This window comes from Channa argus, chromosome 14 (assembly GCF_033026475.1).
Source record: "Channa argus isolate prfri chromosome 14, Channa argus male v1.0, whole genome shotgun sequence".
Taxonomy (NCBI): domain Eukaryota; kingdom Metazoa; phylum Chordata; class Actinopteri; order Anabantiformes; family Channidae; genus Channa; species Channa argus.
This window is the reverse complement of record NC_090210.1, coordinates 11,662,859-11,683,882: the sequence shown is the minus strand read 5'-3', so window position 1 is coordinate 11,683,882 and position 21,024 is coordinate 11,662,859. Positions and strand designations below refer to the sequence as shown.

Genomic DNA, 21,024 nt, shown 5'->3' with positions numbered 1-21,024 from the left:
TTTGGATTAACTGATCCTATAAATGTGTAAAATACTGCAGAATAGTAAAGTTCCTATAGCACATGGGGGTATTTTCAGTTTAGCCTTACAACAACATTATAATCCACACAAGATTGATAACAAAATGTTCACATTTCAGAAGTGGTAACCAGTTATTTTTTACTCCTTGAGAAATTACTTAAATGATCAGTTACTAATCAGTTACTAAGTTTTGCACACAAACTCAATAACCACATTTAGAATCAAAACAAGCTCACAATCGAGCATATGTATCATATCAGCATGTGCTTCATACACTTACTATTCCCAGATTGACGCCGAAGTCCTCATCGGGGAAGTCCAGAGACTCGACTATTCTGGACTGTCTGATAGTGCGTCTGCCCGTCCCAACGTCATCCCACCGCTTTACTTGGGACACCTGCCGCAACTGATGGAATGCAAACATAGACACACACACACAGACAAACACGCCAAACATGCACATGATCACCCTCACACACAATCAAGACACCTGAAACAATATTCTTGAACACAGTCTCAGGGGAGCTTGTTCGTCCTTGTATCCAAAAAGATCAGAACAGGGCAGACGCCACTTTGCCATTATTATTTGCAAAGCTCATGAAGAATATCAATACATTTCCTTGATTATCAAAGTGGCGAGAGCCATGATAGAGGACAAAGTGGCACTGTAGCACTACAGAAAAGGGAGAATGAGATGTAATGGTAGAGGCAGTGAATGGAATGGAAAAAAGGACAAGGCAGCCAGTTTTATTCCATGAAGTCTATTTTTGCTCCCCTTTTCACTGGCTTCATTTTAAACTTAATTTTACAGGGAGGAAAACCTGCAGGGTCTAATCATATCCTTAAGTGACTCACATCTACAGAAGATGTGTTTCTATCCGTTCAATAAAGGCAGCTTTATACTAACCAACAACTAAATGCCACCAGAGCTAGACCACCTGCTTCAAGTTATTACACTAAAGCACACTGCTAAAATTTCAAAATGCACAACGCTTTTTGACAGCCTGAGAGATCTGTATCAGAGACTTTGAATGGCTCCACAGACATGCTACAAGAAGCCTTTCATTATTTACATGAAATAATACTGTGTTACCAGCTCCACTACTGGATCCTAGTTTACAAAACTGGAACTTTAAGAAAATGTTTAAACCTGGTTGATTTTATTGCAATTTCAGTAAAATCTGGAGGTATTTCGGAGCAGACGCTACGACATTCGGGTTTAAAATAACTTGATGTGCTTTGAGGCAGCGTTGTACTTGTACTTCTAAATCAAATGAAACGGGGGCGACTTTAGATCAGGAAGCAGAGCAGTCATCTACCAATCCCAGGGTTGTTGGTTGGATTCAAGATTATTGAAATTGTCCTTGAGCAAGACACTGAAAACTAAATTACCTGTATGTGTGTGTGCGTGTGTGTACATGATTGTAAGTGTAAATGGGTGAATGAGAAGCAGTGTAAAGCACTTTGGGTACCAATAAGGTAGAATATTGCAATAGAAGTGCAGACCATTTCCTATCTGTGTGAGACAACACATTTCAAAAATTCATTTTGTGTGTTCCGATGAAACCATGACTCCCAAAATGAAACCACCATATTGTACACAAATCTGTAAAAGTGAATTCACTTTTAGAATTGAGTTGGGTTTACAAAAGGAAGCAATGCATATAAATAGTTTTTGGAAAGCCTCAGAAAAACTGGTAGACCTTTTTATAGCGTGGAAACAACCCAACCAATGAAAAAAAGTTTCAGGCAGAGAGCGCGCCTCCATGCTGTCAATCACCCCAACCTTCTGAAAGGAGCCTGGATCAGTGGAAATGTGTCATTGTTTTAGTTGCTTTAAATTTACACATAGATTTGATTTCCTTCCTCCCAAAACTACTTTCAGCAGATTTGTGTCATTCAATGTCAAAGAAAAACAGTTTTCTTAATCAGCTTCTCACTATAAACGATGAGATCCTACATAAATAATGCTAAATTAATGCTGAAATAAAAGCACCTTGTGGTGGATCTCTGTCCACAGACTTTGAAGTGGATGACTGCACCAATCAAGCTTTCACAACAGTTGAATCTTGTTTATTTGGTCATGGCTGATTAGAGAAAAATAAATTTTCGGGGGCTGAAAGGAATAGTGTATTCCCCAAAAATGGCAAACTAAGTTATTTTCTCTTCTACTTTAGCAAGAAAGCAAATACAGTACCACTCATCTCTGTCGATTAAACATGCACATTGCCCGGCGCTTACTCGAGGTGGATTTGTTGGGTTTCTCTACAGAGCTGCAGAGTCTAGACTTTATTATTTAAAGTGCCTTGAGATGATTCTGTGATGAATTGGTGCTATATAAATAAAGTTGGAAGTCAATTGAAACAACTAAGTTTACCACTAAGACAGGAGAAACAAAAGTGGCTTCGTCGTCTAAACAAATATATTTCCCAAACTCTCAAACGATTCCTCTAGAATATGAATAACGCTGGTTAAAGCTGAAATCTGTACGTTCTGTGATGACATTATACTGTAATTCTAATCTATGCATAACATTAAAAATGCTTTGTTTGCTGCAGTTGACACTGCTCTCTGAACTTAGTTGATAAATGTGAATCATTGTTTGGTTGCAGACCATGTACTGATGCCATCTAAACTATACATACAGAAGTAGTGGATATTTGTGGTAACCTTGTTACTGATAACATATAATGATCACACCAGATGGTGAGAATTTACAGATTTCAGCTTTAACTAAAAGAAGCACTTTTTTTCCTACAACCTACAAGAAGTCATGCAGTAAAGTGATATTACCAGTACCAGGGTTTTATGAGTGTTGTAGAGTTCTTGTAGAATCTGATCTACAATGGAGTTGGTCAGATAGGAGACGACAGACAACTTCACCTCCCTGATACAGAGCGATAGAAAGGAAAAAACAAACAGAGAAGTTAATAACGGTTCAGTCAGTATCTTAGATGTTTACGTTTGTTGTTTACGTGGAACTTTCCCAAACAGCTTTCTTTCTTACTCCAGCGCCTTGTTGATATCCTCAGCTGCTCTCTCCATGAGGGCATTGCGAATAGCGGAACGAGGGATCGAAACTTGTTCGGAGATGGATGAGAGAGGAGGGCTGAGTCTCTCGGCTGCTGCGCAGGACATGGGGCACAACTCTCGGCATAGAGACACCATGGAGTCCACTACCACCTGGACACAATTGACACAAAACATACTAGGACTACATGTGCACTGTTTACTTTTCAATAAAGTCTCAACATGTCTTATTATTTTTTTAAAAGCTTTTAATGATTTATTCAGTGTTTTGATCTGCTCACTTAAAGTTCTGCCTTTACCCAGACTGGTTGTTATGTTTTATTTAAGAATTTCCAGATCCTTAACTTTGCCTGTTCACACTAAATTTCACGATTTGTGCATGAACACAAAGTTCACTAGTATGTAGCCTTATGAATTACAACAAAATTGGAAAGCACAAACAGAAATGTAAATTATTCTCGAGTACGTTGAAATTGAATAGAAAGTATCCCCGATTTTTCCTCAGGGTGTTGCTTTTTCATCACAGGCATGTTGTGATACTAAACCCTAAATGGGAACAGAATAAAATTAAAAAAAAGTTAAACTGTTGTTTCCCTGTGAATTTAAATGCTGCATTTCTTTTGAAGTCAGCATACCTGCACCGCTCACACAATGTCACACGCACATAATGTGCAATTTAAATGCAACTAGTGCAGAGCTCCGACATTGTTTAAAAATAGGGAGACTTCAGGGAAGTGCTGTTTCTGCGTCCATGCTTCAACAACCAGCCTACCTGCAGTTCTTTATCAGCAGCCTTGGCCAGTTCTCCAGCCAGAGTGTCCAGGCGCTGTTTGACAGGGCCGTCCACTGACAACACATGGGCCAATTCACACAGAGAGGGATATAACTAATACACAGAGAACAGGACAAAGAAAAAAAAACATTGCTGTTTTTACTTAACAGCAATGAAATGCAGTGGAATAGAACTGTAGAGTAGAGATGCATGAAATGAAAATAATCTACTGTAGTAGTTCAAGAACTTCACAACTGTCAAGAAGTAATCAATCAATCAATCAATCAAGGAGCAATTAACCAGACGTAGCACACATCATTTAATAATAAGTACTAAAACACAGGCATGTACATAAACAAGTAAGTCCCTCACAGCTCTTGAGTTCCTGGCTTCTTTGAGGATTTGTCTGGCTGTCTGGACATCCTCTCCTTCCTCACAGCCTTTGAGGACACACACCTGCTGCTGCACCCGCACACACAAACGCTCCATCACCTAGACTCACACACACACACACACACACACACACACACACAAACACACAAGATTGACTGCAATTGGTGACAAATGCATGACATTGGGTCTGGTAGTATAAAAAAAAATTTACTTGTTCTCCATTATGTGCACAGAAGTGACACGCAAATACAGATACACACCTGTTCAGCGGTGCTGGTGACGAGGCCCTGGTGAAGCCTGAGAGCTTGTTTCTGAGAGAAACGCTGAGTTTGGTTGTTCCTAAGCAGGGCACGCTGGATCTGTCACACAAACACACACACACACACACACAGAAACCAAACAAGGAAGGTGAGGAGTGGAGATGACAGGTGTTTACAAAACACAGTGTGCAGGAGACAAGTCAATTTGCATGGTAATAAGGAAACTGGAGAGAGAATTTTGATCCCCAGAAATAAACGGGATGCCTTTGATTTATTTTCTTGAATCAGCAGGTGGAACCGTTCGCTACTTAATGATCTTTTGTAAAGAAAGATGGAATCGAATGGTCCTCAAGGACATGGAGATTCACAATGTGCAGACAAATAAAAATCCTAATCTTAATAAAATCTTTATTTTTCCACATATGTGCTCCTAGCAAAAGCAGTCCTGCTTGTACACACACGCGCGCAAACAAACACACACACACTAAAAGCTAAACGCATTCCTGATGTTAGAAGAAAGAAACGCCAGTCAGAACTGATGCACAAATATACCGTTGATGGGTTTTGTTGTTCGGTGATATATATCAGGCATGCTCCTTTAGCCTCCAAGCCTCTGGGGGGAGAGATGTGCCTGATTGACTGGCAGCTGAGTCGACAGGGAAATGGAGCTTGACATGCTATGTAAACACACTTGCTTGGTTAACTGCAGCTTAGAAGCCAAGTGACAAATAAAATGTGTTCATCTGTGGACATGGTAGTGAAGAAAACTGACCACATGGTTTAGCTTCTATAGTGACAGATCTTGATATTTGCAGGCCACTTCTTAAAACTGATCTGAGCTATCTCAGCAGTGTGCCATGCCTAAAGATGTTAGCAACTACACTCTTCCTCATGGCTGATTGTTTATGGACTAGGCCAAGCTACAAGACGTGTTACAAAAAGACACTGTGACTAAAAGTCTAATCTTTGTTTGTTGCACACAGTCAGCGTATTTACACAGACACATAACTACAAACAGACTGATGTATGCACAGATGCCATCACAAGATCATAAATAAAAAATGTGAATGTCTGTATTCCAGTCGTTAAATAAAAAACAACCACAAAAAGTCTATAACCAGTGTGTCAGCCATAACCTTACTGTAGTTTTTGGAAGGTTTGCAACACAGAAAACATATTAGAAATTGATGCCAAAACTTTAAAAAGACCCCAGTTTTAAACACACCAAGCTACAAATGCAATTTAAGCTAACATAAGCATAAAATTTGAAATTCACTCTGCCCTGCCCCTCAGGCATTAATCATTATCACATTTTTAAAAAATGAGAATGCTACAAAAATTATTATTTCGGGAGAAATTCTTGAATTATCTGACTGGTTAGAAAGACGAACCTTGATCAAGTGGATAATTCTGCACCACTTTCAGCACCCACCCCTCTGAGCCTGACATGGGAGCTGTCCATAGCACCTCTAAACAACAAGATAAGATTTGAAGCATATCTCTAACCTACAAATATTTTAAACACACTTTGGTAGCATGAAGCAGACCCTCTTTATACTGTATATAAACGTGCTACACTCCACTGTCAAGAATCTGCTAGAAAATGATTTTCGTTGTCAATTAATCAGCGGTTTATTTTCTTGATTACATTTCTTGTCTAATCATCTGGTCAAGAAAATATTTATCAAAGACAATCCGAAACGTAACAATCAAAATGGTTACTGATACATTTTCTCTCTAAGAGCATTAAATAAATTGGTGGCCAGTGTATGGTACATGGAGATGAATAGCTATAATTTATAATATTTGTACTATTTCTTGACCAAGTAATTGTTGAAGTAATTTAATTTTTGTGTGTCACTTTTAACTTGACCTACATTTATCCATCTTTTAGGTAAAAAAAAAACAGAAATATAAATATGAAATAAATAGGTTCACTATAGCGTAAACGATTTGATATAAGTGGGCTGGTGTAATTTTTTTTGAAAGCATGTGCAGAGGGGTTGGCTTTGGGGGCTTAAGCCCCTGTCACCAAATTATTTAAACGTGCCCCTTTCAATGTGATTTAACCCAAAGCCTTTTTTTTTTTTACTTAAGCCATTTTTCCTATTACTGATGCTGTAAAAAACTCAGGACTCTGAGGTAGAATCAAGAAACCTATATAGAGATGGGATATATAAATATGTTTGATGCAGTTACGTCCCATTACATTATAAAAAGATCAATAAACACATAAAAGAGAAGTAAAATTTCAACATGTTATTAATTGCCTGTACAGTAAAAAAACCATTATGTGGAAATGTTTACTTTCTTCACGTGTAGCTTGAGGCCCCACGTGGAAAATTTCAAAACAGGCTGCCAGGCATTCAATCCTAGTAAAAATTAAATACCAGTAGAATATGAAACTGTGGCAATAAAACTATCACTATTTATCAGGGTCATAATGATATGTGTAAGTATATTTAAAAATACAAAACAAAAATAAGATTTTGGCAATATTTATATCTAATATAATATATATATATATAATATATTGGAAAATACATCTACTGATAGATGTTTTGTTTTTTACATTTCCTGTGGAGCTCTGCACATCCCTGCGTCTCTGTATCTTACTGATTAGAGAGTGCAACCCCGATATTAAGAAGAAATTAGAAAGTCTCTGACAGGCAAAATGTTTGAACTTTTCACGCTATTATATGACACACATCAAGTGTAAAGCAATATAATATATTAAAATGCTCGTATTTAATCATCACTTCTAATGCACAAGAAAATGAAAGTCATTTATCAAACCCATGACTTAGTCTGACCCCAGGCTGTCAGATTAATGTCATTTTTCACCACCTACATATTTATAACATGATGCAGCAACTTTTGACACCACAAACTGAAGAAGTGATGGTTCTCTCACCTTAGTAAGGGCTTGATCGGTCTTCTCTGGGGCGCTGCGATGTGCCTGAGTGACATCACTGAGGGGAAGGGGCATGTACTGCAGGGTGAAGTTGCTATTTAGTGGAGAGAGAAAAAGAGGGGGAGAGGGGAAAGAAAGAAGACATTGCCCATGCAATAAGGGACTGGATGAATTATGATGGTAACAAGAACAAACAGGAAACACCCAGGGCACTTCGAACAGTATCTAATTCCCTGATAAGCAAACGCTCCTACACACTTTTGTACACAAACACACACACACACACGTACACAAGCTTTGCACCCACATATTTGACATGCACGCATATCAGAAGACTGATGTAACACTGTGTAATAGTAAACATTGTTACAGAGACGGTTATCTGCCTTTCATGAGTGTGTGACGAATCCATATGCGTGTACTCCCTCTTTAATGGTGAGTGTGTGTGTGTTGTGTTCAGCTTACTGCTCTAGCGCTCTCGCCACATCTTGGAAGCCTGTCGCTGTGGTGTTGTTGCGATCCCACGTCACACTCCTGAGAGGGATCACAAAGTGGAGAAACACAGGCACAGAGGAGAAGTAAATAGTCAGTCACTTTCTAAAGCTCCTAACACACACATTCACACACACTGTATATACAGAACATAATATGAACGTTGCAGTACTTATCTGACCATGCAGCTGCACAAACATGTCAGCAGATTAGCAAGATTTTTGTCAGGACTATATCCAGGCCCAAATCAAAACATTAAGAATGCATGAACAACTGCCATGCAACTAATGAGCTTCTGTTCTTTCACTCTGCAGATTCTCCACCTACACTCAACACTGTCTAACTCCTGTTTTTAATATATCAGTCATTTTCCTTTCATCCATCCTCCGCCTTTCTCTGCCCTAGAAATTCAATCAGCAAAACCCAAATCTCACTTCTTAGGTGGTCTCTCTCACATCTCTTCCTAACTTTCTTCGTCTCTACTCTGCATCCAAGCATTTCCCCATCCTAATACTCCCACCCTACCCCATCTTGCATCTGTCCTCCTTTTCTGCCGTCTTGTTTTTCCCCTCTCAGATCCTCTACTTTCCATTTGTCCACCTTCACCACACCGTGAAAACATACACACACATAAGAGCTGTGTGATACATTGTATGCCTAAAGGCCATTTCTTTCCATCCCTCCTTCCTCCCTCCTACTGATTCACCTCTCTATCCCTCCAGCTCCTCAGACTCACCTTCTTATATCCTACATGGCTCACTTTCCCTCGCCTATCTTTGAAGCACTGCACTGAGCTCGCTGTTCTGCCTCTCAGCAGCCTCTCCTCAAACCATACCTAACATATTAATTTTCTCTCTGATCCCATTCTTTAATCTGTCCTCTAAAACCTCCTCGGCTTCTCCTCTAATCTGCAAGGAAATCCATCTTCACTCCCATCAGATTTTAAAATAAAACACAGAGACACACACCTAAGTGTTGTGTTGATCTGCAGAGCTTTGCTGAGCATCTTGGCCCCAGAGTCCTCCAGGAGGTTCCCGCTCAGGTCTACCTTCCGCAGGCAGGCGTTGGAGCCCAGGGCATTGACCAGCACTATACCCCGCTGGCGAAGCCTTGAGTCAGCCAGGGAGAGGGACTGCAGGGCCTGGAGGACAGGGTTTGAGAGCATGGAAGAAAACTTTAGAAGATGATTTGAAAGTAAAAAGGATGAAAGAGGAAAGTGACAACTCATATCTTAAAGGAATTAAGATTTCTTGGAGACAAGTACTGTTTCATCATTTTCATTGCTTTAAAATGAAAAAAACAGACAAAGTCATGGTATTCCAGGTAGATTAGAAGTGGGGCTCATTAGCTTTATCTTTTACTGCCAATATATCTGGGAAGGCATGAGTGTTTTGCTGATTAATACACAATCTATGTTTTATTTTTAAGAAAATAATCTAAAAATATCTAGACAGCAATGTCTCTGCGGTTTAATCATTATTGCCTTTCTTACTTACTTACAAAGTAAGTTACTAGCACATTTACATGCTTTCCCAATTAAAAGGTTAAGTAAAAAGGTTACTCAAATTTGTATGTTACAGTATGTGAGCACCATCATATCCATCTGCTGTTTTTGTGTTGTACATAGTATCCCATAATTATCAATGTCTAGTTCATATGAAAACTGGAACAGTATTCCCGGCCACAGGGATAGATATAAGTATATGTGGGTTATACACTGCCTGGCCAAAAAAAGAGTCACCACCTGGATTTAACCAGGCAAAAAGAGAAGAGCCTTCTTCCATTAATTACTGCAGTGATTAGTGTGTCTGAACTGGCAACAATTTTTCTAACCTCAAATGATGCAATAATTGCTTCTCATGTCTTTATCAACCATGTCAGAAGGCAATTTGTAACTCTGTATCAGAAGGGTCAGGTTATTAGGCTGATGAAGCAACCAAAATTGGGTTGACCAACACAGAGTCTAGAACTTAATCCCATTGAGAATCTTTGGATGTGATGAAGAAGACTTTATGCAGTGGTCCAGCTCTCCTACAATCTTAATGCAAGAACTAATGCAACTGTGAATGGAAATAAAGGTTGTGACCTTGCAAAGGTTCATCAAAATGGTGTCACATCAAAAGTATGCTGTAATCAAATCTGAAGGGGCTCCAAAAACTAAAATTATTTTGACTTTTTCTTTCTTAAACGGGCAGTGTATATAGTATATGAGACATAATGCAATAATGAGACATAATGCAAACCCTGATAAAAACCCTAAGTCCCTTTGGGACTGAGATGTGCAATCAAAACAACTCTCATGTCTGTATGATAAATATGGAGGAGCTCATAGCTGGTTAGCTCAAACATAGACACAAACACAAATTGAAACTTGTTTTTTTTACAGCTTAAAAAAAGAAATTCAGGTTAATTGTGTGCCAAATCCCCCAAGGATAAACTAAGCCAAGTTGAGCTAGGCGTCTCCTGGCTTCTGCCTCATGCTGAGTGTATTAGCAATCTTCTTATGCAACTTCTGATGAGCAGTGAATAAAAAGTAAATTACAAAGAAGCATTTTGACTCATTGCGTCTCATTTAGGCTGCTTGAAGTTCTCATTTTCTCACTTGACGCTAACAGCCTTCTATGACTCATAGAGCCATATCTGAGTGTTAACTTGGGGCACTCGAGCAACATTTGCAGGAGTCACAAACACAGATGATTTTGATTTTTATGTTTTCATCACTTGCTAAGTGAAAAGACTAACGGGTCAACTCCTGACAAAACTGTTGCAATTACTTTTAAATTCCACATTTAGACTCGTCTGTGTTAATGTGCAAGCTCAAATGCATCAGCCTGTGCTCAGTGCAGTAACGTATTTGTGAGCTATCACCACAGTGGTAAATAATTTAGTAAGCTACTTGTCATGCTGGATTTGCAGAGCAGATAGCAGAGAGAGCCTTGGGAGCCTCCCGAATAAACTGAGACCAAATGAATCATTCTCCAGGCCCACATGACTTGAGTGCATGTTTGCACCTTGTGTGTGTGGCAGGTGAGAAACTGAGCTTAAACTCGCATGAATGAGGACAAGAATTTAAACGGCGACAAGTGCGTGTTTGTGCATGCACGGAGATATGTGTGTGTGCATGTGTGCCAAGAAATCTGTGAGGCATGTGTAGGCGTGCATCTGTGCATAATGCCACAAAGGATTGGTGTATGTGTGTGTGTGTGTGTGCGTGTACAATATGTTACATAATCCAACTCACACACTCTTCCTCTTGCACCAAATGAACTAGTTTCTGCACAATTTCATCCAGCACCCTGAGGAGGGAGAAAGAAGAGGAAAACATTCATCATCAGTATAATTTCCTCGGCCATCTGTACTGCCGGCGCCACACGTGGTCCGTACCTGCCCTTGATGTTGAAGTTCTTCCCCAGCATCAGGTGTTTGAGGGACGGGTGCCTGGAGAATGCTGGGATGACAGCCAGCAAGTCAGCATCCAAACCTGCACACAGCAAAACAGACACATCACTGGAGTGCAAGTGCAACGGCAGCAAAACACCCGCCTCGGAGTAGATGTTTAATTATATTGACGTAAGCTGCAATCAAATAACAGAATCGGCATGAAATGTAAAAGCAGTTAATCTTAAAAACAAGAGGAAAAAGTCAGATTTTTACTTTTAGTTTCTGGGGTTTTACACAAGTGACTCTACTAGTTGCTAATATTTCTGGCTTTTAGAGCTTAGTTCTTGTTTCTTGGTCTGTTTTGGAACTAAATCTCACTGCCCACTGAAATTCCAAAATACTCCTAATTAACCCCCCACTCCCTCCCACTCACAATCTCAAAAGCTCAAGGATGGAGGATGATGCTAAGAGGATGCAGTTACCATGGCAAGATATTTCAGCAACAAAGACTAAAATACATCATTCAGAGAAGAGAAAGTGTCGGTGTTGCATCTTACAAAAGCATACATGTCTCTGATGTGAAGTGAATTTATCTTTGTGTCAGTGACAGCAAACAGTAACACAACAGAGCAGGAGAGGATGTGTGAATGTGGGCTCCTTTGTGACAGGCCCTTCATAATGAAAGACCTGTGTCAGTTTGTATTGTAATTTTCAGGTATTAAATCCACTGACGTATTGTAAAAATATTACTGGGGTCTCTAATGTGTCTCTGATTGAATTTCTGTTTCATGAAAACACTTACTGTAACTACATCATTTTAAAAAACTCAAAAAAAATATGCCATTGAACTATTTCAAATTTATATATTCAAGTCTGTATAACCTTTAAGAATAATGTTTGAAAGTTAATATTGATTCTTAAAAAAACTTACAGAGGAGTCACACAATGTCACTTTCGCTGACTGAAAAAGTGACAACTGGGATGTAATAATAGGTTCACAACGCAACTCAGCTGCACAGACTAATTTGGACTTTCAGCAAAATTGTGGAACATTGTAGTAAAGTTGTAAACAAATTATGTAAGCTACAGTTTATTCCTCTTTCTCTTTATTTTTATTTCTAGCACTAACCAACTAAAGCAGATCTCAAAAATATCCTATGCAACAGCTGGATTATTGTCAAGCAAAAGGTTTTTGTTGTTAAATGTTTATCACTTCACTTGGAGTTCTTTAACATATATTATAACCTGCTACATATTTAAGTTGTTTATTTTGTAATACCCCTCCGTGTAGTTTATGTTAAAATAAATATAAATGTAGTTGTGTCTCTTTTTGTTGTGGTTTGATGTCGCTGGTGCAGTATGTTCATATTAATTCTTCAACCCTGACACTGAAAGTTTTTATTCCAGATGAATACGGTTCATCCTGAGGAGGTCCCGTTAGGAGACGAGACCCTGCCCCCTCCCCTGTCATGTACAGCCACAGATAAAATTCAAAGGTTAAATTAAAGGTTGTTTCACTAAATTATTATAAAAGATATTGTTATAAGAGGCACATTTTAATATTACTGTTTTCTTCAGCAGTATTCAGCACTTTTAGTTTGAAAATTAAGTTACAGATAAGGTTGACACAGACATAAAAAAAAAGGCTTCAAACTCCCTGTGTGTGTGTTTGTATGTGTGTGTGTGCAGGCGTGTCCCTTACCATTATCAGATATGTCTAAGGTACCCACGCATGACACTCGAGGAAACAGCTCCTGAATCACTCCGGCACCTGCTGACCTCAACTGTGCAAAAAAGACAGAGAAGAGTAACATCTGATGGGATACCCACGAGCATTAATCTCGGAAGATGCTGAGTGAATATACCTACAGCAGTACAGACTAAAAGCACGTACCTCACAGCTGCTGATGTCCAGGTGTAAATCAGTGATATGAGGGTTATTGGAAAGACCCAGGAACAGTGCCCTGAAGGAAAACACAGGCACGATGAGATGGGAAACGTGCGAGAGGAGGATGCAAAGGCAAAGAGAGATGAATAGAACTAGTCAAAATAGGAGAGGTGTGAGTATTATAAGAAAAGAGAAACACAGGGCAGCTAATGGACAAAAGCAAGGTACAAATGACCATCTTGCTTCTAATAGCCTGAGCGGATCTTCCGACTACTCCACACTTGCCTCATCCTGCACACCTAAGACTTTCAAAGCCACCTTAAAGGATTTAGCCCAGCTGGGTATAAAAAGAAAACTGCATTTGCACATCAAGGCTCTGCTGGAGGTTGTACTTGTGCAATGAATACACATTTAAGAGTTCTGCACCATCAGGAGGTAATGAGGACAAGTGCTAAGTGGGGAGGCCGCTCCATCCATTTTGGCTGAGATCCATCATGCAGCACACAATCATCTAAGCTGTTGCCAGTTTGCTTTGTTTACTCTGCTATTGATTGTGTGTCTTGGCAATGAGAAGCTAACAGCAGGCTACACACCTAACAGAAAAACTGTAATATAACAATACAGCATTTATCTCCGTAGGGGAAGCAGCTTTTTGCATGGCTGCTTACTGAGCTGGTTTAGTTACAGAGCAGGTAAAGATACAGAGTTCTGCACAGAGATGAATTGAAGCGGTGGACACTGGCCAGCACGAGGGCTTCATTGTGTGTCCTCTGATTGAAGGCCAGTGTGCAAGTGTAATACAAAATAGTTTCACTGTGAAGGAAAAAACGTTTAAAACCTAATGTGAGCCTTGATGACTAAACCTCACTGCTGTTTTGGAAACAAACTACTCCCCATATGGTAAAAGCTATTTTAGTATCAAGCCTCAGTCAACGAAAACAAGAAAAGTACCGTAGCATCTCTGTACGAGAGTGGTTCTGCAATATGGAATAATGCTTTTTTTTTTTTTAGATCTTTAAAGCTTGAAGGCCTTCTGCAGGGATCCTTCTTATGGACAACATACCCACAGTTTTGAACTAATTCACCTACAACATCATGAGTGGACATATCTTTGCTCCAGTGGGCTCTTAGGTCTCCAGTTTGACTAAACATTGAGAGGCGTTACAAATAGTTGTTGACACAGAGAGGAGATATCAGTAAAAACTGCTGCTTGTGGAGTTACACTTGTGGAATTAGAATAAGCTGCACGAGCTGTCACAAAAGCTGCTTACAGTGCATCATCCACACTCACCAGACCTAAACATAACATTATATTAGATGTGCAAAGTTTCATTTCTCACATAAAAGTCACATTAAATGTATAGTGTGAGCAGGCAGCTGCTTGGCTGTAATCTGGGGCCAATATTAAAAATAACGAAACATGCCTCCAACACCTCCGCACTGACTCATCTCCAGTATTTCATGGGTAATTTTCAGGGTTTTTTATTTAGTCCTTCTGTGCAAAAAAAAAAAAAACCATTACAGAAATAATGAACAATTAAATAGGAAATAATTCAGGACACAATATGCTCTTCTAGATTATACTTCCATTTCTATAACATTCCTAGAGGTCTTTAACACAGTGACATCTAGTAGGATCAAGTGACTTTGTAATGATATTTTACCTCACTAATAATACACCAGCATTAGGAATATTCCTATTATAATTTATGACATTCATGGTATTTGCTTACTGCTCTTCAGTGAACTATTTTATTCTCTCTTCAATAATTTCAGTCAGGGGCTGTTTGATGTGTATATTTGTGAATCTTCTTGGCTTTTATTAGAGTTTATTTTGCCAGCTCAGTATGAGCCTCCTGTCCAGAAGTTCTAAAAAGGGGAAGTGATTGCTTGCCAGTTGGCTGTCACAAGTGGTGATGAACAAGTCACAACACTGTCAGTGAAATATTCATCATACAAATACATCAAACTGTAATGGGAGATTATAACTCAACAAGTGAAGGTTCTGAGGCATCAATGATCAGTCTTACCAGTTTACAATGTGTACATATTTTCCCCCCAAATACCAATTTCAAAACAAGAGCGACAATCCAATTAAATTATTTCATGAATTTAAATATGTGTGGAACTCATCTGAATCCTTTTAATACATGGCAACATGAGCCTTGTCAGCAAATTAATGCTGCTGAATTTTATAATGACATTGACCCCCTCCCCCCCAAAAAAAACATTGAACATCCAACAGGTGCATTATGGGCAGTGCCAGAACCTCATAATAACAACTATGCCTGTGTTTTTGCACTCTACTACCTGAGCGCTCACAAAACATTGCCCATTACATTGATGATTTTCTTTTTATTAAATTATAATTTGATGTGCCAAGATACTGCACTTTGCACTGACAAATGTCAAAGTGAACGAGTATTGTATTATGTAGAGATTATCTCATTTACACAAGTCATTGGCATCTTGCACATATTTTCGAATCATTAGGCCTGAAAAGACATTTTGAATCCTTGCCTGTGACAGTGACTCACCTGAGGGAATCTGGTGGGACCTTCATAGAGGCCAGGCTGACATGGGTCAAGCTGAATGCTGAGCTGAAGAACTGCCGGAAAGTTGGCAGGGAATCTCTCGCTCTCCTTCAAAAGGACAGCAAGGGAAAGAATAGGAAAATTTTAGAAAAATGTGTGCTGAGAAGGAAAGGACAGCATGACAGAAGGTGAACATTAAAGATGCATCACAATCCACCATTTAGACAGACAGAAAATGAAAGAGGTGAGAGAACGATGAGAACAGATAAGAGACTGATGGAGACAAGAAGGAGGATGACAGAAGGACGTGATATGCTGATAGGGGGTGACAGAAAGTTTGCAGCTGAGAAGCAGAGACCTGGCAGACAGGGAATGGTGAGACAGAAAGTGAGCAAAAGAAGGTTAAAGCAGACAGATGTTGGCTGTGACATTTAGGTCAGTAGTATATCAACTAAACAGAACGTGGCATTAATTACTGCCACCAGTTAAAAAGGTAACACTGACAAATTATCCAACCACCTGCTTGGCATATACAGCACATTGGCCTGTCAGGAGAGGCAGGACAGAGATTACGCCTGTGTGTACCATACACCATCACACTGAGTCATGACACATAAGGGAGCTATCCCTGGCGCTCACGGGATAAATGTACTACACTGGTTCAGATCTGTGTGTAGAACTTGTCAAAGCAGCCAATCTGCTATTTCTGCCCCCACTGCTCAAATAATTCACCGCACAGGACGATGAAGCGGAGGGGGTGGCTGCAGACAGCAGGGAAAAGTGATGAGAAGCAAGGAGGAGGATGAGAGAGGGAGAGGGAAGATGAATTCATCTTGCAGAGAGATGAGGTTTGTTTTTCAGGAAAAGATTACCTGCTAGCTCTCGTCAGGCAGCTGATATGTTGTTTACTTGTGCAACACAGAGGCCTTTTTTTAACTCCTCTATTTTTGCCACCTCACCCTGATAAACAGTTTTCACCGACGTTTTTACCACACAGACACGCACACACACGCTTGAAAATTACTTTATGTACCTGCAGGTGAAAAGGTCCAGAGATTTAAAATTTGACATTCAAGAGACACTGCAGATAATGTGACATTTATGTCTAGACTCGTGTATTATTGTTCAAAGCAGACATTTCGCAGAAAAAGCACAAGTGCAACTAAGTCCATTAATGAGTTTAATAAAAGCAACTGACTTATTATCAACTACAGCTTTCTAACCATAAAAATGCCCAAATGTCTGCAAATGCAACATGTTTACTTGGTACAAATTTTCCTTTTCAACAGAAGCAGAAACCACCAGTTGCCGGAATGTAAATGATCTTTCAAAATAAAACTGACCATGGACCAGAGAAACATAAAGAAGAATTTAATGTTTGAACTTTGAGAAAAATCCACTTAATCTGATTAACTACTGTAAGTTGTTTGAAGCCTCATATTTGCTTTGCACGCACATTTATAGACAACATATTTTGCACAGAACAATGACCTTGGATTTCATCTCCGATCTTTTCCACTGAAAGCGCTTAAGTAAAGCATCTGTTCGTGACAAGTATGAATAGGAGGAATGATTATAGAGTTGAAAAACCACTGTCAGTGTGTGATAGACACTTGATTATTGTTTTGATAAAGAGTTGAAAAACTGTGAACCTACCCTTCAACTTCAGATATGGATGTGTGAATAATTTTCATTTAAAAATAAACATACATATGAACATAATATAAATCATTACACACTGTACAAATATTTAGTTTGTTTTAGCCCTTAAATTCCAACCAACAGTTCAAATTACTTTTATTCTCATATTTTAACTTCAACAGACGCTTGAACTGATTTTTTGCTCTTTTTCACATCTGTGACTCTAAGCCATTTAAACTGTTTTAAGTATTTGACCTGCAAATGTTTACCTCATGATCACAGATATGGTTGTATGTATCATTTTCTTTCAAATAAAACCACACAGCATCAGCTTCTGTGATGCTGGAAGTTAAATACGAATTCGGACTACTAATGTAAATTAAGGCTACAATGACACATCACCTGCCTATAGCAGCATTTTTGTAAAACTGAACTGCAAAGCTTCTCTCTGCACTTTGCCCATAGACTGCTGAGCCAATTTTGTCATGTGCCCATGTGTTTGGCACAGCTGTTTAATAGGCATGAGACCCCTAATGTGACTGGCTGAGAATATAATGACTAATCACTACGCCCCTTCAATTTCTGTTCCACTTCACCACACTCCAATGTGCATATTGCTCTTGCTATTGTCCTTGTGCACATGAACCAATGAGTTACACTGATTGTTATGACTGGTAAATTGGACCATTAGATTTTGATTTAGGACTTACCAAGCTGGGTTGAAACATTACAGACAACATATTGTTAACGTCAACCCCCACAAGCCTGCACACACACACACACACACACACACACACACACACACTATAGCCAAAAACATTTGAGAGTTACATAGTGATTAGGCAAATGTATGACCTGTACTCAGTCACATGTCTTTCAGACTGCATACCCTGCAATGATAAAAGCATATTAACTTAGTTTGAGGGCGAAACTGTGTATTGAGAGAGGTAATAAATTGCGGAAAATGGGAGATGAAGAAGGGGGGCAAATAAAGTTATGAAAAGGTCATAAAGAAGAGAGACAGGGAAAAAAAAGAAAAAAGGACCAAGATGAAGCCATTAAGACGGTAGTGAGGCAGCTGCATTACAAGCTCCAGTCTTTGCTGTTGCGATAACCTTCCAGTCTGTGGGACGCTGGCTCTTCTTTGACCCATTTGTAATGATTACCATACAGCCTGTCAGGGCTCAGGATACAGAAAGGCTTCTGTCGCATAAGCAGATACAGTGTCACTGTCTCTAACAAAACACTCTCCGGAGACCTGTATCAGCAGCTTGTTATCAAATCTGCGAGTGTGTGTACTGTATCCACATGCAATGCTCATTGTTTCTTAAAAGTGCCACATCTTGTACTGTATGTGTGTACGTGAGAATTGGCGCAGTGTATGCGTGATGGGAGAGACAGACCCTTCCATAATAATGAGAGGTGGCTGGGAGGTTCTTATCAGTTCGGTTCAGCTTTGTGGCTCCATGCTGTCACAACACTGAGCCAGCATGCATCTAATAACAAGAGACCCATGACCAGCAGGAGGTGGGATGAACTATGCACAGATGGAGGGAGGACCAGGAAGATGTGAGGAGAAAGAGTGGTGGTAAAGATGAAAGGCAGAGGACATAGAGGGGAAGAAGGGTGATAATGACGAGGGAAGAAGAGCAGGAAATATTAGCGGTAAATGAAGAGAAAGGAAAAGACAGAGGGACAGAGACAGGTAGTGAGGAAGAAAAAGGCAATAAGATGGGAGAAGAGGTCACGGGAAAGGAAAGGTAAAAAGCAGACAGAAGATGGATGAAACATGGACAGGACCAGTAAGGACATCTTTTCTTTAATTTTCCTATTTGAAATGAGAGCCATGTATCTAGCAAGAGAGAGAATTCACACAATACAAATGAAGTGGCAAAGAGAGGGTGAAAAATACACCAAGAGGTGCAGTCACACGTATGCAAAAGAGAAAAAGATGGATTTAGAGATACAGTAGATACAAAGAGACAGGGAGAAAAATAATGCCAGCATGGGAGCCTGGGGATTGCAACAATAATTCCTGTCTAAAATTAGTCTCATTTTTCACCAACTTCTTTCTGTAATGTAATATGCTGAACAGGGGAGCTCCTGGGCTCCTGGGGGACATAACATGATGAGAGCCAGAGCTGTTTTTGCCTGCTGGCTAGATAAACACAGACACACACCCCTCCACATACACATGCAGTGTACAAAAACACACACACATAAAAAAACACTTGTGGGCATCCATACAAATGCGTGACAGAGAGAAAACTTGTTACCAAACAGAGACATGTGTACATTAAAGAAAGACTAAAACACCTTCTGGAAGCAGAAACACACACACACACACAGTGTGGCAGAACAAATTAGAGGCAGGGGAGGGGCAAGTCGAGCGTATACGCTAATTCTGTCAGTCAGGTCCAGGGATAAACACTAATCTACAGCAGAAAATAAATGATGATGCTCGCATTGCTCTGCGCCTCCTGACTGGAATTCCTCCAGAGCTGTTTGGCTGAGTCAGAAGAAGAAAACAAATGTGTGTGTGTGGTGTACGTGCATGCTTTTTTTATTGAAGAAAAGGGTCTTAACAGGGATTTACACTTGAGGTGAACACCCACCTGTGAGAGAAAGAGTTCTTGGAAAGGTTCAGGTAGGAGAGGTCAGCGCAACACCCTCGCAGCAAGGCTCCAAACAACTGGCAGGGAAACAGAGAGACAAATGGGTTTTGTTATTTTTACTACAGTGAATGTGACTGTGTTGTGTAACAGTTATTTTAGCTCTTGAACGCTGTACAAATGGTTATACTGTGAATACATTAAAGCGGACACAAATGCGATGCGAACAGGAAAAAAAAAAAAAAGTTATGATATTTATTTCTTGGCCGAAGCCTCTTCAATAAAAATGTCCCTTAATGTATCATGCAGCATTACAGTACAGAAGCCTGACAGCACAGATTAGTGTGTGAAAAAATGCACCAGAATAAATTGAGATGCTACTGCTGGTCAAACCAGAACAAAAGCACAGTCTGTGCAATTTGTTTTAGGATTTATTTGATCCCTTTGTGCCATATGGCTGGGGTTTGTCTAAGATTTGTGCAAGATAATGAAATGTTAGTCATTACGTTTATACAACAACATACAATTTTATTTGGCATCTGTTGAGTGTGATTTCCAAAAAGATGCCATTATCAGTGAATGAATGTGAAATTCTCCAGGATTGCACTTTCTGCATGTGAAAACAAACAGATGCACATCTATTATCTCTACTTGCTCCGGATGGGCTGTGTATCTCAAAAAAGAAGCAACATTGTTCCTATGTGTCTTTTAGCAAGGAACTTAATCCTAAAATCTGGTGTCGTTAGGAGACCCCACGTTGGGATACAAGTGAGAGTTAGTTAGTCAATTAGTGACAAGTGAATTTATGTCAGCTGGGTAATCAAACTGGCTGCCCCAGAGGAAGAATTTACTGCTCCTTAACTGCTTGGAGACAAAGGTATAATTTTAATTTGAGTCTAATTTTTGTTTCTGTTTAAATTTTGTTTCTGAGCAGCAGATGAACAAGCTTTGAACAGTAAACTTTACCTTAGATAGATGCCAATGTTTTTTGCTGTTATTAGGTGAAAGTAAAGAGGAGACAAGAAACATGAGCGGAGAAATGGGATGCATGGCCCAGTCATGCAGTCCCCAGTCACACTCGAACCC

The 21,024-nt window shown here is 39.6% G+C and overlaps 1 protein-coding gene across 6 annotated transcripts in view; it reads right to left on the bottom strand.

The window, feature by feature from the left end:
• The window catches only part of carmil3 (capping protein regulator and myosin 1 linker 3), a 75,530-nt gene that overhangs the window by 11,252 nt on the left and 43,254 nt on the right, over positions 1-21,024 (bottom strand). For 5 of the 6 annotated variants that reach the window (XM_067475077.1, XM_067475079.1, XM_067475080.1 and 2 more), the window contains 15 exons: positions 19,942-20,018; positions 15,689-15,793; positions 13,158-13,227; positions 12,966-13,047; positions 11,267-11,363; positions 11,124-11,178; positions 8,851-9,023; positions 7,856-7,924; positions 7,391-7,484; positions 4,477-4,575; positions 4,196-4,315; positions 3,824-3,937; positions 3,029-3,204; positions 2,821-2,908; positions 302-427 (listed from right to left, as the gene is read on the bottom strand). In XM_067475077.1, coding sequence (XP_067331178.1) covers positions 302-427; positions 2,821-2,908; positions 3,029-3,204; positions 3,824-3,937; positions 4,196-4,315; positions 4,477-4,575; positions 7,391-7,484; positions 7,856-7,924; positions 8,851-9,023; positions 11,124-11,178; positions 11,267-11,363; positions 12,966-13,047; positions 13,158-13,227; positions 15,689-15,793; positions 19,942-20,018 — 1,545 coding nt within the window. The remainder of the gene's footprint in view (positions 1-301; positions 428-2,820; positions 2,909-3,028; positions 3,205-3,823; positions 3,938-4,195; positions 4,316-4,476; positions 4,576-7,390; positions 7,485-7,855; positions 7,925-8,850; positions 9,024-11,123; positions 11,179-11,266; positions 11,364-12,965; positions 13,048-13,157; positions 13,228-15,688; positions 15,794-19,941; positions 20,019-21,024) is intronic. The other variant, XM_067475078.1, reaches the window with a different exon arrangement.